The sequence below is a fragment of the Drosophila ananassae genome, chromosome 2R, assembly GCF_017639315.1.
Source record: "Drosophila ananassae strain 14024-0371.13 chromosome 2R, ASM1763931v2, whole genome shotgun sequence".
Classification (NCBI taxonomy): domain Eukaryota; kingdom Metazoa; phylum Arthropoda; class Insecta; order Diptera; family Drosophilidae; genus Drosophila; species Drosophila ananassae.
In genome coordinates this window covers 21457243-21484292 of record NC_057928.1, presented here as the reverse complement: position 1 = coordinate 21484292, position 27050 = coordinate 21457243, and the positions used below count along the sequence as shown (strand labels likewise).

General features: G+C 39.9%; 1 protein-coding gene and 1 long non-coding RNA gene across 4 annotated transcripts; one reads left to right on the top strand and one right to left on the bottom strand.

The window, feature by feature from the left end:
- Nucleotides 1-2041: 2041 nt before the first annotated feature.
- On the top strand, nucleotides 2042-3196 carry LOC6507883. Of its 2 annotated transcripts, XM_001956485.4 has the most exons (3): nucleotides 2050-2117; nucleotides 2182-2491; nucleotides 2548-3196. In XM_001956485.4, the coding sequence occupies exons 1-3, from the start codon at nucleotides 2065-2067 to the stop codon at nucleotides 2887-2889; spliced, it is 705 nt and encodes a 234-aa protein (XP_001956521.2). In that variant the 5' UTR covers nucleotides 2050-2064; the 3' UTR covers nucleotides 2890-3196. The 2 variants fall into 2 exon arrangements, with proteins under 2 accessions (XP_032310593.1, XP_001956521.2); XM_032454702.2 differs by having other exon boundaries at nucleotides 2042-2491.
- A 12198-nt stretch (nucleotides 3197-15394) lies between these two features.
- Nucleotides 15395-20286, bottom strand: LOC116655888. Of its 2 annotated transcripts, XR_006507146.1 has the most exons (3): nucleotides 20257-20286; nucleotides 15616-15834; nucleotides 15395-15552 (listed from the first exon to the last, which is right to left on the bottom strand). It is a non-coding gene; the product is annotated as an uncharacterized LOC116655888 (long non-coding RNA). The 2 variants fall into 2 exon arrangements; XR_004310976.2 differs by lacking the exon at nucleotides 20257-20286 and having other exon boundaries at nucleotides 15616-17227.
- Between the last annotated feature and the right edge of the window lie 6764 nt (nucleotides 20287-27050).

Below are 27050 nucleotides of genomic sequence, written 5' to 3'. Positions count from 1 at the left end.
TTCTGCTACGTTTTGGTATTTTTATTGCAATTTCTGTTTCAGAGTCGTTCGGTTAACCAAGAGGGAGATCTGACGGGGAAGGAGGGTTAGTTTTCTGCAATTTGCCAATGAATCGAGTCCGGGCCGGGAGTCCCCAAGTCCGGACTTTGGATACGGTTGTGGTCGGGAGTGGAGAGAAGAGAAATGTAACATGCCAAATGTGTCCCGGAATTTAATTAAACATTTTCTTCGCTTACTCGTGTATACGAGGCTTCACCCTTCGTCCTTTTTGCTTCGCCGCCTGTGCATTTACTATCCCCAGGATGCCTCTGTTTTTGGGCCTACAGTGAGAGAAATTAATTCCTTTAATGGGCTTAATCGGTGGGTATTTTTAGGGTTTTGTTAAACCTAAATTGGGATAAGATAAAGTTACTAGATTCATACTTAGAGTAGGATAAACGGACATGACTTTATTGAATCTAAAAATTTTTAATAAATTAATTTATCAAAAGTCTATCAGTTATTTGAGAAATGTTATTTAAAATCTCTTTTATTTATTAAGAATTTATTTCTTTACTATACTTATTTTGTTACAGTGACGAAACCATCAACTTTGTCGTCAATGTCCTGTCCGAAATTCTTGTCCGGAGGTAGCTTTTACTATTGATTCTGGGCGGGGATCCCATCCTTCTCCTGGGGGGGATGGTGGGCCAGTAAATGGCAAGGTTATTGACATATTTTAACAACTATTTGCAAAAGGCTTTAGTTTCACTTCAATTCCATTCCCTCTGCCTGCCATCGCATCCTCCCCGGGCCATCACCCCACGCCCCTTTCACGCATAATTGAAGCAAGTGCAGAATGTCTTCATCCTTGGAAGTCCTTCGCCGCAGTACGGAATACGGTATACGGTATACGTTATACGGAATCCGGAATCGAAATCGGACTTCGGCATTGGCATCGACGGACTCCGTCCGTCTGTTTGCTTTCATGTTTAAATGTGCTCGCGGCATCAATATTTGTATCCTTGCAAATATTTGACATTTGTCATGTAAATAACGTTATTTCAATTACTTGATGTAAACGAAACGGACAACAATAAGAACAGCAAAAAACGGAAGGATATCCCGGGGATGGGATGGGAGGACACAAAAAACAAGATGGCCGGAAAAAGAGGCAAAAAAGAGGTCTTTCTCTTGAAAAGGGATTGCAATACTTTTAGTATTTTCTGTTTGTCTTGGCCAAATAACTTTGAGCGACAATTTGCTTATGACAAGCCATGGTCATTCAACAAAAAGCAATGGAATAATATTCATAAATATAAGGCACTTTTCGACAGCAGGCTCTAAAGGATTTTCTCTCAAGAGGTTTTAATAATTTTCACCTTTTCATCTATCTTGCAACGGAATAGAAAGTGGGCTAAAATCTTTAGCAATCATTGCGTCAGTTTGAAATCAGTCAGAACAATATGAAAAATTATTTTTGTGAGCTGCACGTCAATGGCACACACTGAACACCCATAATACTCGCCAAATATTCAATAATATTGCTGTCCAAACAATAAATCGCGCAATGCACGGCGATTTGTTTATGTGTTTTTGCAAAATAAAAATAACAAACAGCCACCAAAGTTGTTTGTGCAAATCGGGAACTTCGGCGAAAAAAAAATAATATATCGCAGATGTTTAGAGAATTTGGAGAGGTACGGGAGGCCCCCTAACCCCCCAGCTAAGGCCCTACATGGAATTTAATCAGAGAAATTCAAAGCAATTCGGAGCGCAATCAAAGCTACAATTTGCACAAACAGAGCTCTCTCTTTTTGTTGGATTCAATTACACTGGAAGAAAAATTTGTTTAATATTATTCATCTTTAATTTTTAAGACACTAAGTCCTAAAAAATGGCTAAAATATTTATATTCACTATAGAATCTATTGATTCATTGGCTGTATATTGTAAACAAAATTCTACAAACCCTATTTATATAAACCATAAAGTATTTACCAGTGCATGGTCTGATTTCTCACTCTCTCTTGGCAGTTTGCGCATTCATGATTGTACTGGGCACTTTACCCATTTCAGTATTAAATGCTCCCTTGTCGGCATTGGACATGTCTTTGGGGAAATGAATTCCCGGGATCGTAAGTTCTGGACAGAATTCCTTTTGCTCTATCGATCACTTCCGGCCGTATGGCAAACCCGTAGTCCGAAGTACAGTAGTCGCTCGCTGAAGACCGCCGGATATGAGAGTCTAGTGGAGAAACTAAGAGAAGTAGAGCCGGAGGCCAATCGAACGCTGGTTGTTAGGAAAATCAACTCGTTTCGCACTAATTTCCGAAGAGATGTTCGCCGGCGTGACCAATGTTTGGCTAAAGGACAGCCCTTTAAGTCCACACTCTGGTATTTTGACATTTTGGGTTTCCTCGAGGGTCAGGACGAAGATAAGCGAGGACTCAGAACAGGGGGCTTACACCGGAAGAGGAATTTTTCACCAACAATAACAGAGGATACAGAGGTGAGAAATATGTTTAAGAAATGAAGTTTCAAATAAACATTTTTTCTTAATTTTAGAAAACTTTAGAATCTCCTCAAAAGCAAAGCTACAAAGCCATCAAGGAGGAGACTCTACTTTCCAACGATTCTTGCCACTCAATGGATAATGACTTGCCCCTCATGCCACAAAATCCTTGCTGCTCTAGGCCCAATGAATTTGAGGCCTTGGCTCAGACCTGGAGTAATCAGTTTCAGGAACTGTCTTATGGCCAAAGAATCCTGGCCCGGAAACTGATTTCCGATATTCTCTACCACGGATGTATGGAGAGACTTCAGCCAAGTCATATAGACCAACTGCACCATTTAATAAGCCAGGAAAATAGGATAACTACTTCATTAGAGAACGAAAGTCTTAAATAATAAGTATAATAAAAAGTACAAAATAGAAACCACCTTCTTAAAGCTGTCACCTACAGCCTGGGATTAATGATTTAATTTAATTCTCAATTTGGTTCTCGTCCTGCCATCTCATTATCATAATATCTACTTTCAGTCAGTTGTCGCGTGTAATTGTTTGGAAAACAAAAATGCTCAACCTTGGCTGGCATTCCGGCCAAATTATTTTAAGCCAAATCCATTTTCCATTGGACTGGCCCGGCCTTGTCTTGCTCCTGCCCGGGCCCGGCTTGTCCGGGAAATTAGCAAATAAATGTGCTCGAAATTAAAACAAATTAACAACATTTATTTGCGACTGTAAAACTTGGTCATTTTGTGTGTGGGTTCGGGAATTGAAAAACTTTTGCTACCCCGGCCAACCAAAAAACCGAAAACCCAAAAAAAAAAACCAAAAAACGGAAAACTGAAAACCAAACCAAACCAAGTGAAACGAAATGAAAGTAAACTGAATCGAAGGCACGAGTGCCCAAAGCAAATGACACTTTTCCCCAAACACCGAGCACCGTACTTAGAGCAATTGCTTCTGTTTCTGGTAATAGGGGGGCGGTGGAGCGAGGGAGTGGCACCAAAAAAAAAATGCAAATTTATTGGCATTTAATTTAAAAGAGAAACAGAAATAAACAAAAAAACGGAAAAAAAGGGGGACAAAGGAGAAGAAACAGCGGAGAGACAAGAATTGCCCGCATTCGCGCTTGGCACAAAAACCCGGAACCCAAAAGGCCCGGAACATCGTAGAGAGACTATAGCACCAGACCCTCATAATGTGCACAAAACTTTGCAACAAAAAAAACAGTGGCTAAACCAACAACAACAACAACTAGAGGAACAACAACGAACCGCAACAACAAATGCGGCATATAAACGAGCGCATAATGAGCTCAGTAGAACTTCCCGGCACGGATGGATGGATGGATGGATATGGAAGTCGCATTTAATTCCTAAAATATACACTTGAAAAAATAGTTTTAGTTTGGCTTAGTGACCTTGTTGTTTGGCTGACAAAATGAGGCTGATTCTTATTACTATTTCCTAAAATTCCCAACTAATTATAGCAGTAATCCTTGAAAGGAAAACACTTTTTTTTAAGTGTACTAACCGGATTGTAAGGTTGGGGGACGAAAATCGCTGTGTGAGGCTTATGGGTGGGTGTGCCTTGATACCCATATATTAAACACGCCCCATTCCCTGGGCGGGTGCTGCCTTTTTTATGCTCCGTGCATATCATGCAATTACTTTCCACTCAAATGTCAATTTAAATTGAAGTTTTATGCAAAAACCATACTCGAAATTTCTTCTTCAATTTTGTTTTTTTTTTGCGCACACCATTCCCGAGGAACAATGCCTTCAGAGGGTTTCTCGGCTTCCGGAGTCCTTCAATCCTGCGAATATCCTTGGGATGTGTTTTTGTGCGTCTTGGTTTTTATGTGTTAGTTGCACATTTCGGAAATTAAGTTGAAATTTATTAGCACATCTTTGTCGTTGGTTCGGATTGCTTTGCCAGCACTTCGAAGGATTCCACCAATGGCCTGTGACGAATCCTCAAAGCCCCTATACTTCTCCTTATTTTATGTACATTTTCTGATTTTTTTTGTTTTGTTTTTCAATTGGAAAAAAATTCGGAATGGGGATATTAATGTGCGTGTGTTGCTGGTAATGGCGATACATAAATTTTGAAACCAAATCGCACAAATAAGGTGAATTGCCTGCCAGGCATTAGAAAGTTTTGCGAAAGCGACAAATAATCCCCCACAAAATCCCCAAAACCGGAAGTCCTTCGTTATGTCCTTTACTTTTTTTTGGTGAGTTCTGTCATTTTCAAGTCGTTTAAGGCCTAAACTTTTTATTAACCTAGTTTTGTGATAAGTTTTTTCTGCAATTTGTTTGATCTTTTATTTATAAACTCATTAATTGAATACTTTTAATTAACTGAGCTCTTAATTATTTCTGTAGCAAGTGCCACAGCCATGGAAGTCCTTGGGGGTTTATTGATACATACATCCGATAGTGTTTACTTCAAAGACCTGCTCTTCAGATTTTACCGCGTCACTTCAGTTCATTAGCCGACTTGGAGGGCTTCCGTGCTCTTTAACCGCCGACTGACAGATACACATCAAAAGAAATTACGCCCATCTGGTGGAGGGCTTGGCAAAAAAAAAAATAAAACAGAAAGAAAAAGAAATTATAAACCTCATCAATTAAGGACTTTTGTGCATGCCCCATCGACGGCTATATCCTCGAACATATGTCCGATTCAAAGAATTATGCAATCAACCGATGTGCCCTGCTCACTGGGACGTAGCGCCCTTGCCGGCAGCAGCAGCAGTAAAGAATCTGAAGGACCCTCCAACTCGGGAGAGACACGCACAAGGATATGGATTCGAATTCCGATTCGGATGTGAATTTACCCACACTATCCCGCCCCATGGCGAGGTCCTCGATTTGCCAGTGGTGTGTGTATTAGTGCCTCGATATTACACAATTTCCAATCGCATCAAGTCGTTAAAAGTTTCGATTACAAAACGCGTTTTACAATTGCCCGCCGGGGGTAAGAGGGCTGACAGAGTGGCGGTATGGGTTCGATGGATGTATGGGGTTTTGGGTTGAAAAAAATAAAATAAAACAAGGACCAGAACAAACAGCCACTACAGTGGGCAAAATGAAAGACTGGAATGGCAAATGGGTATGGGGTATGGGGTATGGGATATGGGTGGTGTTCGCAAACAAATATTGAAAGTGGCATTAAAAAAAACTTTACCAGCGCTGATTTTATTGCAATGAATTTGCGCTCAAATGGCAAATCAATGTGTTTTCCCACTGACAGTCAATTTTATAGCGACCCCCTCCAGCACTCTTAGACATACTATATGTACGTATGTATATCCGAACCAGTCTGAAAGCCAGTTGATGTTCTACTTGGCAATAGAGATACGCTGAAAAACTGGTGAAAGTTGTCCGTCCGTGTGTTACAATAAAATCGGTATATAGTAGTGGCTGTAGTGATGAGATGATTGTAGGAAATGGTATAAAATTTACAGCAAATGTTCCAGATTACCTGCTAAGAGGTATCTCCTCAAACACAAATGCATTTTGGATAAATTTTATTCGATTGCTCATCAAAAAAGTTTACCTTTCACACAATAAAATCCAACCATCCATCTATCATAAAAGTATATAGACCTCTCTCACCTTGTAAATCCGATCAAATGATTTAATGTTCATGCAGTTTGTTGGATTTATGAATGCATTTTCAGCGAACATTAAAACTTTGTTTTTATGGATGTTTGATTTTTTTTTTTGTTAGTGAGTGAGAGCCGAACAAACCTAATCAGCGATGGGATTCAAATGCCATTAAAAAGGATACATAAAATACTGGCGAAATATCCGATTGGCCCCAAATACTCCCTTATCAATTAGGTTGTGCAGTTGGGAAACGGTCTGTAATCGCATTACTTATATGGCCGTTAGTTGCTGTACATGTTTTTATGTGCCACATAATCGCCATTAATTTCCATTTTGATGTCCTATCGTCATTTTTAATGCCAAAGCTTTTAACGCCAAAATCCTCTCCCCCCCCCCTTTTTTTTGTTGTTGATTTCCTTCTGGTGGCCCCATGGGAAGCGTAGCACCACTCGTGATAACAAATAAAAGCGGCAACAAACTATGGACATAAAAAATAAACAAAAATTTTACTACTATTTTGGCCCAAAGTACTAGCCACCCAGTCCCCCTCCTGCTGTCGTCACCCCTTTTTTCTTATTTTTATTATTTTTTCTGTGAGTGTGTTCCCGCCCGCCCGCGTTAGAACTAAAATTGATGCATTGATTTTTCGATATACAAAACATTCTCATCCGTTTTATTGCCACCCCATGCTGGCTGTGCCTTTATACTGCCCCCCCAACCCATGGCCGCCCAGTAGAGTAGCTGCCACGCCCACTCATCCAATGCCACCTGCCCCAAAAAAAAAAAAAAAAAAAAAAAAAGAAGTGAGAGCTTTTCGTTGCCTTTTGTTTTTATAGCGACATGTAATGTGATTTATTGCCTGTTCGGTCCTTAAAATAAATTCCTTTTAATGGTTTTTTATTGCCATCAGTAGTTGGCGTCAGCGTTAATGTTAATTAAACTATTGTAGTGCCTGCAGCGTGGGTGGAATCCGGCTGCCGGAGAGGAGAGTGGAGAAAAGCGAGGAGGATGGTGGTCCGGGAAAAGACCATAAATCCCCGACAAAGGAGCAGTAACCAGGAAGAGGAACAAGCCATTGAGTGGCAATTTTTCTGCAGAGTTGGCACTTTGAATCTCGATTCTGGCCATGTTCTATCCAACTTTTTTTCTGGACTTAGTTTAGGCTAAGAAATAATTTAGAGGAGGATAAAAAACGTGGACATAAATTAGAGTGTAACAATAGGGTATATTTTTAATCATTTTTAAAGCATCTTTTAATGAAATTGCACATTTAAGACTTCCGGTTTTAAGTGCAACTATATTTATACTTTTCCCCTTTGATTACTTATCTTTATTCTTTAGTTTTCTCTAAAATTAAGCCGGAACTGAGTAAAATGTTTGAGAAACCCTTCAAAAAAGACCAACTACTATGGCCAAAAACCATTTCTTAAACTTCAAAGAAGAGTCAAGCCCTTAATGAGCTGATTTTAAATCCATGGCCATCCATTCTAATTATTATTTACAACAAATACCTTCACCCACCTTTGGTAATTTGTTTGGATTTTTCAGTTTCCAGGTTCATTCAAAATACCCTTAGACCCTTTTATCCGTTTTCACTTTCAGGCAGGATATTAGGCTACTGGCACAGTCTTACCTGTTTCCTGGTTCCCAAGGATGTTAAGCCGGAACTGTTTAAGATTTGTGTTTAATAGCTTTTTAACAAAAATCTTGAAAAATCTTTTAGCCTTCAGCTGGTGAGCAAAAATTCCAGAAAAGTATTTGACGTGAAATTTAGAAACCCCTTTTTAGACATTTTTCTCTTGCCAAACAAAATCAGCCGGCAGGCAGGAGCTCAGGGCAGCTCATTAAAGCCATATTAGGTGGGGAGCGTAAGCCTTATAAACGGCAGCGGCTTTTGGGGCTTACACCCCCCACCCTCACGCCTTCCTTTTTGGCCATTGTAGCCCCTCGGGCTCCTGGGATTATGATGTGTTGATATACAGCACCGATGTGGTCCGTTTCTGGCTCTTGATAGCGACGGAGAGTAACGGAAAATGTGTCCGGCCATCCAGCTGGTGTCCACTTGATGTCCGTTTCCCGGTTTTCCCTCTTGTCTAATTTCTCGACTCTGAACTCCATCTCTCAGTATATGTGTGTGTGTGTGTGTGTTTTCTCAGCTCGTTTATAAATATTTAACGATTTAAGTTTTTGCGTCAAAGTGTTTTTTGCCACAAAACCCGCCTGCCCACCCTTTGCCCTTTTGCCATTTCAGTGTCGCTCTCTTTTCTGGGGATATTGCGTTCATGATAATTGCGGTTCTGGTCCGGGTCTGGAAGTCGTTCTCGACGTGAATGTGGACGTGGATCTGAGTTTGTGTTTCGCGTCCGGGGCCCCAGCTGCGTTTAATGGCTTTTCAGAATTTAAACAAGTCGCGTAATTTTGGTTTTTCTTTTTATAAATCGCTTCTCGGCCCTTTGCCTCTAGCCTCCCATTCACTCTATGTGGCCATGCCTGGTCCCGGGCCCGTGGTCCGTGGTCCCTACAATTGCAATAAATTTCTGATATTACAAACATTTTGTTTATTTCAAATTTACTTTTTATTAAAATTTTTTTTTTCCCCTCTCGCTACACAACATCAGCCGGCCAAAAAACACGGAAATACAGGGGAAAACAGCGAAAAACCATAGTCCTCGGAAAATTGTTTGCGGTGGATTATGTGATATTTACAATGGACAGGGAGCTTTTCTCATATATATTGAGGAAAAAGGGGGATTGGAGGGATGCAAACAAAGGGGTGGGGCCTTTGGGCAGATGCCCCCCCTAAATGCCACATAAATTTTTAAGGAGTGCAAACAAATTGGGCCGAACCGAAGGGGGCAGGTTGGCGGAGGGAAATAGAACAAATGGCCTCGGGGATTCATCATGTTCGATAACAAAGCTGATTTGTATTAATTTTTGAATTCAATAAGCAAAGGACTTATTGGAAAATATAATAGTACAATAAAATATTTCATTTAGGAGGAGGACTAAGAAAGGACGATGGAAAATGTAATCCCAACCCATAAACTCTTTGAAATTACTTAATTTTTGCTCTCGGATATTGCGCCTTTTTAGGTTTATTATTCATCTAATATATTTAACCCGATTAGTCCCCTTTCCGGAGTTTCCCCTTTCGAATTTTACAACATTTTAATCTGTTTATTTTGCCTTAAGGACATACTTTTGAAACACGAACGTCCCGGGCCAGTGACATCCTCGCTCTGAAATCCTTTAGTCGAATTCATTGCTCGTTAAATTTTATTGGATGAATAGCTTAATAAATCTCTCCCCTCGCCGTGTTTAGTTTGTTTTAAGTTCAGCTGTTGTAAATAATCCAGTTCGGTGGATGGGAAATAGTTTTCCCGGGGATTATCTCAAACAGTTTCACCCTTTTGGGCCTTTTGGCTAAATAGCCTTTTGGTTTTCGGCGTTTAGCCCCTCTAGTAATTTTTCGTTTAGAACCGCAAAACAGGCGGACAAATACAGAATCGGAGGGCAATTGTTTATAAACGATTGGACAAGGTCAAAAGCTGTTAATTAAACAGATGGATGCCTATATATAGCCCAGGAGGGGGCAATGCTATGAGTTGCCTTTAATTACGATCCCCCACAGGCCCTCGGATGGAGTCCGGCAATTATTCAATCCCGCATCGCATCGCATCGCAATGGCCCAAGCTAAATAATGTTGTAATTTACAAAAGTCCAACACTCTCTACCCCAAAGATGAACGAAAATCAACAGAAAATCGTTGTTTTTCTTTCGATAAACAACAAAGACGTGGCGAGAAGTAAAATAAATAGTGAAAAATAACAAGTCATAAAAATGATTTATATGCAAAGTGCGCGCCACGAGATCTTGGCCCTCCAACTACTGCCTCCCTCTTCTTTTATTTTTTTTTTGTTTTTCTACCCGGAATAGGCTATGGGCCATGGTATAGGTGTGGAATATATAGGACAGGTATCGGGCCTTATCGGGGGTGATGGGTTTTTGAGGTGCCAAGCCCAGCTGGTGGGACAAAAGGCAAACGAACAACCGGTTTTTTGTTTCAGAGCCCCCATCCGATACCGATATTAGCAACCATTTATGCATGTCGACTGTTTTGTACAAATAATCGACCAAAGACAATGGCCCGTAATTTAACTACCAAAATACGCCAGAGGTTCCCCCCGACCCGGCCAAGATATATATTTTTTTCCTGGTAAGCACGCACACAGTTTTCCTTTTCTTTTTCTCTTTTTTTTTTTGTGAAGACTTGTGTTTGTCGTGGGTCAGGGGATCTTTGAGAGAAGATCTGGCCAAGATCCCAGAGGTAAGAGGTGGGGGATCCTCGCAGTGGGACATCATTCTATGGGATAGGTGGCAGATCAGACAATAAGGACTGGTGGTGAGTGCGTGACCAACAGGAGCAGGATTTCATTCAAATCGCAGGTACTTGGCGTGACCTGTAATGCTAGAGGGGATTACTTAGTTTTAAATAGTCTAGGTGACACCATTGTGTTGATTTTTGGGGGTTTTAAATGCAAGACTTTCGAACTAGAAGGTTTTTAATAAAGGTATGATATAAGTATATCTTAAATCGAACCTCATTCTCAGGTTATCTGGAAAGATCTAAGGTCTGTATGCCATTCTTTATAAAATACTTCTTAAAATGCATTTCAGCTAACCACTATTATTCAATATCATCCAATCATTATTGCAATCGATCACGAGGCACGCCCATCCCTGAGGTAGAAGCCGGGACTTGATTCCGCCGCTCCAGGTCCCCCTTTGTTTGTCACACAAATGAAGAGTTGATGACGAAGATGAAGATGAAGACGATGACGGAGCAGAAGAGGATGCGGCATAAAGGGCAGAGGATGAGCCCTCAAGACCTCAATCAGGCGATGAGGGTTTCAAAAAAAAAAAAAAAACAGACAGGATTCTTCAGGTCCAGGCCGAGATTCAGGTTTTGGGTTAGAATCAGGTTGGGATACAGGTTCGAATAAATTTGTACTTTTATTTTTTTGTGTTCTTCATCTCTACCCTGAAAGAATCTCGTCTGTCACGGTCTGGAGTGAGGGGTCGATTGTTTCTGGGCTAGGTTTGGAACGGATCGGGATTGTTGTACACTCGATGCCTGTCGTGGGTCTGGGGCACGTCACCAGGATTGCCGGCACACAATGGACACTTGTGCTGAGGATCGGTGGATTTTTCAGGCCTCTCCGGCCTTTCAGAGTGTGCAATGAGCAATGATTAAATTAATTATGCTTGGCAGGTAGCTGCTGCCAAGAGATCCTAGAGATTCCCATAGAAAGGCATGCGAGCGTGAAGATAGAAGGACATTTGATATTTTTGACACTTCTCTTCGGGCCTCTGTGAAAAGAAAATGGGAAAACTCGCTGATTGCACATCCCAATGGCACTAGGCACTAGAAACTAGGCAATGCCTGGGCAAGCCTGGCCAACAATTGAAGTGTAATTTATGACAACAATGCCAGGGGTATTGTGGCCAGGTCAAGGCCCCCCGACCATCACAGGTATATCTACTGATCCCCATGACAAATGCACTCGCCCCGATCGGCGAGATAAGCCCTTGATCAGGTTGCCAAACACTTGCAGCCCAAAAAGAAAATCACAAAAAACTAAAAAATATAAAAGAAAACTAGAAGAAAGCCGATGCGATTTGTATTCGCAGGTTGTTTGGGTTCAAGACCCTAGGTTGGGATTGTGATTGGCACTGGCATCCGCTAGATACACAGATTTGTGATGGCTCCTTCGGGTAATTGAATGGCAGCTGATCTCTATCTCTCTTTTTTTTTTTTGGCATATTCTGCAATTTGAAAAGTGGCAGCTCAACAGGAAATGTGCACTGAACTGGGACTTGGCAAGTGCATTGTCCTGGATAATAAGCAATCTCTAAGGAGATCATCATCCTTCACCGACTCCGCTGTTTGACGTTTCCCGTTTTTGGCGCTGAAAATCCAATCTATTATCTTGGAAAAGATTTTAATTTAATGCTTTGCTCCGCAAATCAATCCTATATCGATAACGTCATCAAATATTGAGTTTCATTCCGACCCCAAATTGAGATTGAATTTCTTTGGCAAACAGAGCTCTAGCTCCCTTTCTTAATTGATGTTTGGATTGGAAAATACCAAATAGGAAAGCAAATATTAATAACCAAGGTATAGTAGTTTTTAAACAGAAAATTGAAACATTTCATATTTAAGTACACATTTTCAAGTTCAATGCTAAAGTTTGCAGTTTTATGGCCGAACCTTGATGGGTGGAAATAAACTTTTAACAGTTTTTGGCAAATGTCAGAGCCTCTTGACCGCCGAATATCGGAAACATTGTTGATTTGTGTGCTCGCCCAATTAGACGAGCGTAAACAAATTCGAATTTTATTTACATGGCAGCAGGCAGAAAGACAGAATAGCAGAGTGTGTGCACAGTCGTATATACCTAACTGCCTATTTTGTGCAAATGTCAAATGTGAGAAAACCCATTAAATGTAGCGCTGAAAATAGCAGCGGGCCGCCCACTGCATTGTGGAAAGTTTCGTAGGTTGTGGCCCCAAAAATACAAATTCGAAAATACACAAAAACCCGAAGCGAGCCAGCCAGGCATCGCACAAGGAAAAAGTACAAAAATAAATAATCAGAATAAATGCAAAACTAAAGCCAACAACAGCGGTGAAATGTTCGCACATTTTGCAATCAACACAAAAACACAAAAGCTGCGGGGTGGCTGGTGGGGGGATCAATTTAGAAGGGGCTTTTTCAGCTGGATGGAAAAACAAATCCAAGGAAGGTATGCACTGTCAAAAAAATAAGAGTATTACTTGGGAGATCCTAGCCTCCAAGTAACTAGTCTCTAAAGGCACTAATGGATTTCAAATTGGTGTATAATTCAAGACCGATTTTCGTTGAAATAAAATAACTTTTCCATAATTTTTTCTAAATTTTTATTTAAAGAAAAATTAAAATAAACAATATATGTAATTTTCATTTCAAATGTCTTAAAATGTTTATCTAAAATCAAAAAATATTAGAATTAATAAACATTTTGGGTTAAAGTACCTTTTTCGTAAATGTTTCCATTTTTAGTTCCATTTTGGGGAATCTTTTTTTGGAAAAATACATACATACATACATACATTTTTAATATTTAAAAACCTTAAGTTTCAAAATAAATGATAAATAAACTCATCAAATCTTTATTATATTTATTTTTAAAAAGTTTATCCTTGAAAAAGAAAATAGGTCACATTTCAGGCAATATATTTTTATCAAAACCGGAACCTATTTATCTATGTTTAAAAATATTTAAAATAGTTTCTTTCTAAAAAAGAATAAAGATACATAATATTTAGTTTAAAATAGTTGTGTTCTAAGAAAGCATAAACAAGGTAGTTTTATTTATTCTCTAATGAGGCTATTGTTTTTCAGAGTGTCGGGAAAAAGGATGAAAAACAATTTTCCTCGTTTTGATTAGACGACGCAAAAATTGTTGGATGTCGGCGCGTAAACAAGAATCTGTATTGAGGCGTTAAGACTGGCAATCTTGTATGCCCCACCCTTGCCTCCTGCACCTGCTGCTTCCACGTCCCCCGTCTCCACCCTCTCCTACCATATAAACCTGGCGGCGAACGCCATCGACCACAACAGCAACAACAATGTGCGAATGAACCCATATAAACCGACAAATTCGGACGCTCGCAAATAGCAAAAAAAATTTAGTGCGGTTTTCAAATTTATTCTAGTGCCGCCGCCACTTTTTGTTCCGCTCCCACTTCCACGCCTCACGCCTGACGCCTTCTGCATCCGGGCCCCCACTGGTCCCTGCCCTCTAGAACCCCTCTAATCCCCTTGCCACCCACACTTCTATTCAATTCCGTTGCGTTTCTTGTTATTTTTGTACTTAAATAAAGCGCAATTTGCGTTTTTTTCCCGAACTGGCTATGGTTGTTTTTTTTCTGGCTTGTTTTTCAACGCTTGAAATTTAATAGATTTGGCACACATTCGAGACAACATCATATTGGCGGGCGCCAATCGAAAAATGTTAGTATTAGCTAAGGGAGCTGGAGTGGGTTTCCAAAAAAATTAAATTCTAAAATAGGATACATCAAGAACATTTCAGAAATAATATTTCCTATAGAAACATAGTCCTTGAAACTCTGGGAGAGTTAAATTAGCTAAGGAACTGGAATGTTTTTTTTTATAAAAAACTATATTTTTTTAAAAGGTTTACTCGTAAAACTTAAGGATATACTTATACTATTTTAAAAATAGCTTACAATTATGTTTAAAAAATTAGTCCTTTTAACTAACATTTTTCTGAGAGTGTTACTGCACTAGTGTCATTAAAACAGAAGTTTTCTAAACCTCAGACTAGCTCCAGTTTTGCACTAAAAAATAAAAAAAAAGAGGGGGAAAAAATATTATCCGGGAAGAGGAAGGCATTAAAAACAACTTACCGCAAGCAACTTTATTCAACTGGCTTAGTATTTCATTGCCCATCAAAAGTTTCCAACAGGTGCAATAACTTTTCTAGGTGTTATTAATGGCTGCATCGGCCATTTCCTTCCACTCGATTTGTCTGGCAGGGTATAGTGGGTAAAGGTACTCACGCAGGTAACGTATTTGAAGCTTGAAACGAATATTTTTCAACTGGCACACTCGCACGCTTCATTTGCATGAAAAACAAAAAAATACTTTGCATAAATAAATAAAATTGGTAGATTCGTAATAAAATTAAACCAAAAATGCAAAAACAAAAAATTGGAATAAAAACAAAAGCAAAACGCACATGTTTTAATAAACAAGAGCATATATCGCAAACGAATATACGATATGAATGAGCAAATGAATGAATGAATGAAAATGAGAATGAGAATGGGTGTGAGTATGGATGGAACGCCGTCTGCAAATATACGAGAGTCTGGTAAATAAAATTCAGGTTTATTTTATTTATTTTCTTGCCATTTCAGCCATTTCAATTCCGGAGCTTAAAATCAGCAAATGCATTAAGAATTGTTGTTTTTAATGATAAATGGCTCGCTCGGAATGGGAATGGGAATGGGAATGGGGTATTCAAAATCAATGGGGAAAAATCTATTTATTCAACTGATTGTGGCTTTTCATCCCATCCATGCCATGCCCATATCCCTTTGAAAAGCGAATGGCAACATTTTTGAGCGATTGCAGCCAACCTCAACAGCATTTGGCTTGCCAATATGTAGTTTTCCTTCTTATTTTGTTAAATAAATATTATTCAGAGCCAAAAATCTGTACAATTCAATTTTGTTTATTTCGATTGCTTCCTCCTCTCGGCTGTTTACATCGAATTTTGTATAAATATGATAAAATCTTTTGCATTTTGCATTTGCATCTGATGCAGCATCTGCATCTGAATCTGCAAATTGTGCAGATGTCACATTGGGTAATCTCTATAAATAAGAATAAGAACACATTTTAATTATATTTAATTCGACATCGATTCATATACATACATAATACTCATAAAGGCTTGCTCATCCAATAACCTTGGCGTGGTGATAGTCTAGGCACGTGCCCCGATCTTGGCCTCGTCTTAACTCAAACACCTTTGGGTCGTCGGTCGGTCGTCTACCCATTTGTGGATTCATATTCGGATTTTCGAGTCTGGCGCCAACATAAATAAAGGCGTTCCAATCACCAATATGGCAGAGAAACTTGAAAACTAAATATTACTAATTAAAAGCAAACATAAAATGCAAATGAGGCGAAATCAGAAAACGTATCTATCAAATGCCTCGCAGTAAACATCAAAAATATTGTATCTATTTGCCTTCTAGATAAAATATAATCACACTCATTGTTATCCTGATAAACAATTTATTTTATTTTGATGAATGTCCCTCGTTATAATCATAGCACAAGTCCAGATAGCGCAGCTGAGAAAATGTTGAAATGATTTTGAAAGTGATTTCGAAATCGTCGCACCAATCGATCCAACGAATTCCGAATTCAAGAGGCGTTGGTGCGTTTTATTTATTTATTTATTTTTTTTTGGTTTGTTTACAAACCGAAAAGGTGAGCTATCGGTGAGGGGATTCAACGTTTGGGGTCGTACTAGATCCCTCCGATTTGAGCATATGACAGCCCCCAAAGTGCTCCGTGAATATTAGATAAAATTATAAACAAAACATGAAAAGGCAACGCTGAAAAATTTGTCACGCCCCACCGCGGCATATAGTCTGGGTCTCGATGATGGTGGGATGGGTGGTGGTATTAGAGGGTTTGGGGTGCTAGATCGCGCTTTTTGTTGTATTACCATAGCTGGGGGTCGACCTATTCAATATGCCGACACACGCGCCAAACGCCTCCTACGCAGGGCTCGATTGCCTTCAAATGCGACGACGTAGTAGAAGAATCACTTGAAATTTGTCAGTGTGACATGGATAATGGATTCTATACAAAATACAAAAAATAATACAACTATTCTTAAAATTATATTTGATTTGAAAAATGTTTTAAGAAGCTTTCTAAAGACTTTCAGAATTTTTCTAATTTATTAATAGTTTTATTTTGGAATATGTTTTAGAAATACTTTCTATATTTTCAGTGTCAAACCAGCTTCTATGCTTTCAGTCCACAGTTCGTGGAGCTCAAGTCGGCTTGGTTTTATTTTTTTATTTTTTTTTTATTTTTCTACAGTTGCCGGCCCACTCGATGAGTGGCGTCCATTGTTTCGCCTCGCTTTTGTGGGGACTGCTGTTGTTTTTGTTGCCTTTGCTGTTTGGCATTGTTGACGAAACGATCTGTTGAAGTTTGCCAAATGGATGACAGACAAGCGGACCCATAGCCTGGGTCTACCCATACCCAGACCCAGAGTCAGACCAACCGAACCGAACCGAACCGAATCGAACGATCCGCTCCAGATCCAGATCCAAAACCAAAACCGAGAGCCCCCATGTGGCGACCACTCGATCGTCGCATGATATGCTAGTGTCTCTATGAAATAAAATGAGATGAAATGAAATTGGCATATGGAGATGAGGGGAAAAATAGTTGGTTTCTGTTTAGGATATCAAAGGGAATTTCGGTTGCTGATTGAGAAACTAAAAATGCCAGAAATTTGTTTATTTATTTAACTTCAAAACAAAAAGGGCACTTTAAGTTCTAAGAATATTAAATAAATATTAAATATTTTTTATTTTCTTTGATCTTTGTTTTCTTTAGAGGAAAAGGAAGATTTTAAAATTAATGTAAGTTCTATTTCCTTTTAGATAAATATATTTTTTTAATGAAGTTTATAACATAGCATACCCTTGATATACCCTCTTCCCTGACTGGTGTTGCACGAGTGTGATCCTCATTTGGCGCATTTGCTATTCGACTTTGCCTCTGCACATTACTTTTAATCACTCATCATATTGTTGTTGTCATTGTTATTTATGTATCTGTCTGCTATCGTTGTTGCTATTATTTCTGCCATCTAATTTGCATATTAATAACCGCACACTCGAAGCCTCGGACTTATCTAATACGAGCACAGAAAACACACAGCTGCGCCTATTTAGAGCCGGGCTTTTGAATATTGGGTATTAGATTTAAGGCCTCTGGTCGGGGGGTCTGAGAGCTATGGGCTCAGGGGCCTGGGGCCTGGGGTCTGGGGTCTGGGGGTCTGCCTATGGGTCTGGGGGCTTAGGTCCGAGGCAGATAAAGAGAATGGATCAGAGCAGGGCGGAGATCGTTTGTTTTGGATCCCTCAATAGTTCCTACTCACTCAGACATGCAGTTGAAAAAAATATTTAAAAACTATTATTTTACTTTAGAAAACTAAATTTAAAACTAAAATTATACTAATACGTAAAAGTATACTATCTTTTTTTTTTTAAATATATTTTAGTCAGAAAGTAAACTTAGAGTCGGGAAACAATGCTAGCCTATAATACCACTTACAAGAAGTGTTTTATGGTACCCTTTCTTTTATTTAATAAAAAGTTTAGGTACAATTTTTGATCTAATTTTTAGCTTCATTTTAATTCCATTATTTTAGCAATTTTGTATTAAAAATTCAAACTTTTAAGGCCCCTTTTGTTCAGTGCATTATTGCTCCAAGGGGAGCTACTGTTTGCCAGGGCTGCCTCTGCCACACTTAGGCCCCAAAAGCGAATGCCAGCCCTGGGGCTAATTTTCTTATTTTTTCTCTCTATATGTATTTTTTTTTTTGGTTTGTTTACTTTGAAAAAAGAGTCCCCCCTCTCGGCTTGGTGATGTCACAAGAATAACAAATGTTTTATTATTTTTTTCTGTTTAGTTTTTTTTTCTTCAGCCGCTCGGGCACGTTCACGATCGCATCGGGGCGTATGTTAATTTTTGTTTTGTTTGCAATCTATTAAAAAAAAAAGCGACAGACCCCAAAAAAGGGGGGAAGACTACAACAAAAGCAAAAAATGATTCCCACTTTCTGCTTTGAGCATTTAAATACAACGACCAAATTAATTCGTATGCCATGTTTGGCGCCTGTTTCTGTAAACCAGCTTTATCTTTTCAGCCATGCCGTTCGGATTAACAAAACAAACAGCACACCCTGAACATGGCCAAAACACAGAGGATCGCTTTGGGAACAGGCCCTGCTATGGGCCAACTAATAAACAACTCCCTCGAGCTCTCCACCACCTCCAGCCCACTCCCAGATCACCCATGAAAATCGATTATTTAAACGATTTTCTCTAATTGATTATCCATAATTATGCAATGTATGGCTCTGACTGATACACGATGTGAATAATTTTTAATCTTCTTACGAATGTATGTGCCGTTGGGCGTTATCGACGGAAAGCAAGCCAGCAATTTGGTTTAAAAATATACTTAAATGGCTGATAAACAGATCTGTCACAGGAGCGTAGGTGTTGAAATGGGAGGAGGTACTTGGCCACAAAGAAAATCCCATTAACATAAGTAGCTGAAAAGACAAGGAATAAGTACTTTTATTTTAATGAGAGAAGGGTCAACAAGGTGCAAATTAATTTCCCAGCACTCGTCAACACAGATACGCTTCAAAATAATTACTTCAGGCCTTAAGGATTATTTGAAACTCTCTTGATTGATTTTTGGTTAATAAGTGCCCATTTATATTTACTTGCAGTGACGCATTTTATTTTTGGCACACTTGACAACTTCCCAATTATATTAAGAGACTTTCGGGCAGCATCTTGGCCTTACAAGCTAATGAATTTATTGGCAATATATAGGAAACGATTTCAACTGCCAAGATCCTGGCACGTGTGGCAATTAGACAAATAACAATTGCCATTCCACAACGAATTGAGGATTACTTTGTGCAGCTCATAAAACAAATTAAGCCAAATTGCCATGCAAATGGCTTATGCTTATGGACCTTGGCTAAAATGCATGATGGCCAGAAGCATATCTGTGGAGAAGACCTCGCCATTGTTGTGGTTTTTTGACAACTTTCAAGTTTATTCCAAGGCCCAGGGAAACAATTGTGGAGTAACTATATTTTTCTTAACTTATTGTAACAATAATGGTAGAGAATTCTCTAATTAAGACATAACTTTTTAAGTATTTTCGGAAATGCTACAATTTGTTGTATTGCGCCATTCAATCAAATATTTAGAGAATTTCTAAAATGCTGTCTATATGCTCGATAAACTGATTGACGCAATTCCATTCGGAATGGGAGAAGGATCGCTGCGACTTGTTGGACATATGGAGGACTGGCATAATGAATGACTTTGTTTACAGCCAAATGTATCTCATGGATTCGCACGCGTCGAACGCCGGAACGGGAACGGAAAAGGCACTTCGCTTATGGTATGGAGGGCGGGTATGGGATAGGGTACGGGGTGGCAGAAATGTTTTCAGTTTCAGTTTTCTTTACGGTGGGATTCTAATGGTATCAATAAAAGAACTAGGCCATGATAAAGAAGCGTTCGCCCCGACTGTTTGTTTATAATTGTTTATACGATTTGCAGAGCGAACAACTTTTTTTTTTTTCCAGATAGCGGGCGCAATCTATTTCCATGGGGAGCCAGATGGGCAAGGCCGGATTATTACGGCCGGAGTATTTCGCCGGAGGGAGGAGGCGGTTGCAGGGGCCTTGAAAAGCACACAAACATCCCGTCACAAACACATAGACTTACGGGGTTTCATTCACTTTGGTTCACTCTGCTTCGGTTGTATTTTGCAATTAGATTAGAGAGAACCCAAAAGACGTCGCAATAAAACACAAACAACACAGCCGAAACGTCTACAAATACAGAAAGATACAACAACCAGCCAGCGAACAAGAAAAACAAAAACATTAAATGGCGATTAAAAGTAATTTAGATAAAAACACATACCAAAAACAGAAACAACAAAAAAAAAAACAAACCAGCCAGCCAGTCAGCCAGCCAGCCAGAGAACAACAATGAAATTAGCAAAGTATCTTGGCCCCAGCCTCAAAAATCTCTTGGGGTATCCGCAAATGGGCAATGCACTTAGTTCTGGCAATAGCATGAGCATATTTTATTAATCGACAAGTGGGCTAAAAACATTTTCGCAAACAGCCATTATGCAAGAATCAGGAAATATATGTATTCCAACTTGTGCACTGCCAAAAAATTCTGATTTCGAGAGTATAACTTGTTTTGGATTTTAGGAACTTATCTTTTTCAGTTTGTTTTTTCACTATTAAGTTTATAATATATGTAGTTTAGTACTATAATATAGCCTATACTATTAAAATATAATTTATTTGAATAATTTCCAGCTTCTAAGTTTTCTTCGAAAAATGGTTTTTAAATATTATATTTTATTATATTACGCTATTAAAATTAAATTGAAATTAAAATACTCATTTCTATTTTGTATTTTTAATATTTATCTTTTATTTATATTTATTTCCCGTATATTTTTATTAAATTTATTCATTTCCCAATGGCTATTCCCATTCTCATTGTTGGGAGAAACTTTTTCGCTGCAAATGGCCTTTGGGAAAAGTATCTTTGGCTGACAAAAAACAAAGTCTGGTCGAGACCAGGAACCAACGTCACCTCTGGCATTGGAACTGCGGCTTGGATGGAATGGGGGGGTTGTGGTTGGGGCATCTGTCGGGTATCCGGGATCGGAGGGGGTTGGGTTCGAGCAGACTGATAATGGGCGCCAGAGTAGCAGAGTCGCGACGACCGAAGCGCTTAACTGATTTAGTTAATTGTATTGTTTTTCAATTAAAGTTCGTATTAATTGAGCAAACAAGCCAGCCAGAAGTACCAGTAGCAGCAACAGCTTGGCCTGGCCTGACCCCAGTGCCTCAGTGTTCCTCCTCCTCCTCCTCGTGTGCCACGGGGGTAGCGATGATAAGATAAAAGCGTGCAAAGGCAAAATCCGTGAGCAAACAGGAGATACCAAAAACCCAGCAGAACCGAGACTCGCGACTCGAATCGGAGGAACTGAGGCTGAAGTAGCGCCGCCGACTATATGTTTGCAGATTGATAAGCGCGATGTGAAAACATAAACAAATATTTATGCGCCTATTTATGCCCATTCCCAGCTGTCCCATAGTCTGTAGATACCGTTTGTATCTGGATCTGTATCTGGACTGAGTATTCGAGTATCTGCGTATCTGTGCATATTTGCAGCCGCCGTAGAGCAGCCCTTGTGGAAACACTTAATTTGCCTATTTACTCCACAAATATTAACACTCAAGCTCTTGGCTCTGGAGACACAACAAGTTGATCTCGAATCCGTGTAGAGGGACCAAAAAGCTGACATCTTGAACGTGATTAATCCCGGGTAACTTGTCACGATTTTGCAATTGCTAAAAATAACACTTAAAACACTTAATAATCGAGGCAATACATTTAAGGCTTAAACTTAGTTATACAAGTTTGATATATTATTTTGGATTTAATAAAAATAAACTCTTAAATACTTTACGTTCTTGTTGAACTCGAAGCGTGTTGTCTAACCTGTCGAAGTTTATTCTCTGAATATCGAATTTGAATACAAAATGAGTTTCGAAATATTTCAATTGACTTTCAATTTATTTGGAATGGCAGGCGAAACCCGATAACGATTTAAATTTAGCAAAATGCTTTTAATATTGTGTGACAAATCGATTTGGATGGCTTGAGAAGTTTATAAATAAAAAGCGAAAATCGCTTAAAAGATAATTTAGGATGCCCGAGTTGGCAAAAGCCATTCGAAATGGCTCGTAAAAGTTTTGACAATTCGGGGAGTGCAAGTCACTGATACCGAGATGGCCCCCGCCCCAGAAAACTGGTTAGGCGTTTGATTGCTTCGCTCGATTACTCCAAGGGAGAGAGTATGATGGGGACACAGCACAAAAAAAAAATATAATACAAAAGTAAAGGTGTTGGTCTGGGTTTTGTGGACTAGCAATCAAGTGTGTGATTGCAGGGGAGTTTGTTTGGGTTCCAGTCAGTCAGTCAGCCAGTCAGCCAGTCAGTCATCCAGTATCGAGTTGGTTCTGCTATAATAACAATAAAAGTGGCTCCGAAATTCGAAATCAATTAACGCAGAGTGCTACTGGGCATGACAAGAGCGTCAATATTTGACCGAAATAATGACTGACAAATAAACAGAATGAAAATGACACTCGCACGCAGGCCAGTTTAGTTTTCGGACCTTGGCCGATGATGAAGTTGACCCATCGTTACAAAAACAAGCCCCAGCCACGCCCACAAATTGCATGAGTCTCGATGCCCCATACCCACAGTACTCAGTTTCTTTTCAACATTTCAGTATTTGCTTAAGCAACTCGTCGGATGTCACAAATGTGTCAATAACCAAAAAGGAAAGTAACGAGTTCGATGGCGGCGGCATTGCCCCTTCTATCCAAAATCTATTCAACTTCAACTATTTTTTCCTTTATTTCTGTTTATCTGCCAAGTTTTTCTTTTGGGGGGACAAACATAAGCAAAGTTTTTCCGAGAAGTTTCCGTAACTTTTCTCTGTTTACCGCCGAGTGACATGCTAATGTGGTCAGCCGACACTGAAAGCAAGGCCTTGGCTCGGTCAACATCCCATGTATCCATCCATCCATCCATCCAACCATCCCACACTGCATTATTGTCGGCGATGGTGTTGGCCAATATTGGATACATGAATTTGGAAATTAGTGCCAACAGAATGTGAGTGACATGTTTATTCTGACACGAGACTTTTTCCCAAAAAGAAAAATAAGTTCTCAGATGACCTCACAGAGAAACAAAAGCAATTTGGTAATTAGTATTTGTGAAGAGGATGTATAAGATGTACTTCTTTGAAGAAGATCCTACCAAATATTTCAATACAACACACTCCCCATAACTCAGCCACGAAGAAAATTCCATATTCATGAGAAGAAATGTCCCCAGAATTTAGATTTTGGTTTTTGAAGATATATGCTTGGAATTTGATTGGTTCCACACATCCAAAAATGTAATATATATATTTATTCGAGTGCCCCGATGGCGGCTGGGGCTGGGCTGGGCTGGGCTCGTGTGGCATATTGATAAAGAAAATAACAGGCATCGGGGGCACGAAAACTCCAATATTAATGGAATTTCTAAATCAACGGATTTGCATTCCATTCCGCAGCAACGAGGACGACAGCCCAGGAGCGCAATTCATTCATTCGGGATTAGCTGAAGCGGTTTTGCTCTAGAGTTCGCCTCCCTCCTGGCAGCCATGCCTCCTGCCAACGCCCATGGATGTGTGGCACGTTCAACGAGCCTCATCATAAATCTTTGGGCATTTCTACTATGCAAAGACCGAAACTGTATTTTAGCCAAAAGAAATTAGAAAAACTCCCGGCCAGAGGCTGAGTTATTGCTTACCTGCCGCCAGGCTGCTGTTGCTGCTCAGTCCTGCTCCCAAGTCCTGAGGTCCTGAGTCCTGCTTCCTGTTCTGTATATGTGTGTGTGTGTGTTTCGGTGTCCTAGTCAAATTCATTCATAAATTTTAACACCGCTTTAAGTTGAGCTGTCAGAAGGAAGGTGCAAAAGAGAAGGCATCGGGCGACACTCGCCGGGGCCATAAAAATGTCGCATTATTTTATGCCGACACACGTGCGAGTTCTGCGAAGGACACTTCCGGTACGGACTACGGGTGCTGGTGAGGAGGCGGAGGCGGGTACCGACTTCAAGGATGCTGAAAAACGGCCAAAGACTTCGCCGGCTAAGTGACTCGACTGCTTTGTGGCCATCTCCATTGTCCTGGCATTTGCATAGAATAGTTGAGTGTATGGTAGACCTTGAAGAATCCTGTCCCTGAAGGACTCCCTTACCTGCTCAATGGATTGTGCAATTGAAACTGGAGCAATTAACCTGTCTGCTAATTGAGTCGGCCAAACACAAGGTTACAAAATTATACAATTTCAGGGTTGAGGGTTTTAGGAAATCATGAAATCATTTATGAGTTCCCTGAAAGATATTATTTTATATCTCTTGGAAAAGTACTCTTAATGCTTCTAAAATTTAAAGGACCTGACAGCCCACAATAACTGATTGATACATATATTGCTTTCCATTTGACATATTTCAGGTCAGTGCTATTCCAGCTGCAAAATATCACTCCGAAAATATTCCATTTCAACTGTCAATCATGCAACACTTTGATTGCCATGCAATATAGCAAATATTTCTGCGTATGCAACAAATTTGCGCACAATTCGCATTTCGCTTTTGATTGATAACGGGCACGCATACTAAAAATGTATAAAAATACAACAAAACCAACATGCAACAAAAGCAACAACAGCAAAAAAATAGATACATAGATACATGGCTGGCATGCAAATATTTCCATCGCTTTCCCGTCCGAAAGAAATCTGCAAAATTGAATCATTTCACAGTGACAGCAAAATATGAAATCAGAAATGGAATTACAAAAACTGGCAATACACCACCTAGCTCCTCAATCACCGCACCTCATCCCACCTGCTGCCAGCTACCTGCAGTCGGAACGGAAACGCGGGCAAATTGAATTGTGTCACCCTCAGAGAAAATCACCAGCCCTCATTCCTCAACCCACCCACTCGGCCGGGCATCGTCTGTCAGTGAGTTCTTGAGGTGAAAATGCAATTATTTATTAGCACAAAAAAAAGAGCGAATCTAAACCAGAAGCACTGTTAAAAATAAAGGGGTATTTTCACGATAATTATGTAATTTTAAAAGAGTTTTATAGAGATTTGAATCCGTGAGAAAGTAAAGGTTATAGGCTCTAGGAATAAATATATTTTTCATCTTTCTTTTATTGAATATTATTCTTAATTCATTTAATATTATAATTTAATAAAATATAATTTTGGATATGTACTTAGAATAGATACAGGCTTTAAATAGATTGCTAAATATAATTCATAAAATATAGGCCCTCAAAACTATGCTATTCTTTATATTTTAAAAAACACTTTTTCCAAATATTATTTTCTAAGAACGACCAATACACTGGAGAAAGTCCTTTTCACAGTAAAACTCCCTATCTTTGCCTAAAATATTTCTCTCACTGTATTCCACCTACCATCCGTGCTGTGTGGAAAACCGGAGCGAATCCGTCCGTGTACATGACGCCAATCAAAACATGACGCACGGCCCACAGAGGGCGCCACCGTGGCCCAACGCACGTAACGATTTGGTCGCTCTGCGGGAAGCCAAAAAGGGATGGGGGTGGCATAGGGTGGCTCAAGAGCACCCAAGCTCTCAGAATGACAGAGGGGAGCAGGAGCAGGGTGATAGCTAGCTGACACGGGCACGTATGTAGAATTAGTTTACGAATTGCTGCAGGATACGTGGCCCAACATTTTACAGCAAAAATTTTAGCCCAAACCCTTCAAAAATGTGAAAAAAGGGCCAAAATAAAATGGAGGAGTAGTAGACCCAAAAAGCGGCACAGTGGGGAACTTGTCAAATAAAGAACTTATCGAAGTTATTTTGAAAATTTCCCCATTCAAAGCCCTACAACGGGGGGTTGTCCTGGCGATATACCATCTTGGCCAGGTTTGATTTCTCTGATTATATTTTAGGGTCTTTACAAAGTGGGGTTTATGGGAGGGTCAATATTTTCAAAGGTTAAGTAATAAAAAAAACAAATTCAAGAGAAAGGAAAAAATAAAGAAAAGGTCTAGCCTTTTTCCTTTTAAATATTTCTAGTAAGTATAGGTAGTCTCTCCTTAAAAAATATTATTTAAAAATCTTTACTAAACTCTTAAAAATTATATATAAAAGGAGTACAATTTTGAATATCCTCCCACTGTGGCAAGACCGAGAAATAGACAAGTGTGCTAAAATGGGAAGACAGCAACATCATAGTTGCCTGGCAGTTGGGGGAATTGGCTAGGATTTTGGTGGCAGCAGTGGGGCACAGGGCTTTAAAACGTAAGGTTTGGCTGCGGCAGGGGCACGGGCAGGGGCACGGGCAGGGGCAAAAAAAGGTGGAAATTCAATGGCGGGGGCGGTAGTGGCGTGTTGCAGAGCGCCTGGAGAAGTGAGCAATTTGGAGCGCTTGTAACGCGGCGTCTGCCGACAAGCGACGCAACCTGAGGCACACAATTTTTGGCAGCTCTATTAAGCGATGCCGCTCCGGATCCGTATCCGGAAAATCCCCCACCTAGACGCCCCACACCCCACCACCATCCCACCTGGAGGCAGCAATCCAAAACCCTTGCCCACCTTTTTTTTTGTGCCTGGAAACTTTTTTTTTCTTTGCCTCTCTCACAGTTCGCTGATTTGCGGAGGGGGCATGCGGCATGCGGCATGGGGCATGGGGCAAAGGAACTTTTGCAAGAAAACTTGGCCATGTGTGTGTGTTTGTGGATTTTGAAATGAATATGCATGGCCAGGACGAAGGGGGCGGGGACGATGGCGTTGGGGGCGGGGCAGAAACTCTTAGCAAAAGTAAATTTAAAAGTTTTTATGTGCTACTGTCGGCGTGTCCGCCTCGGAGATATGTG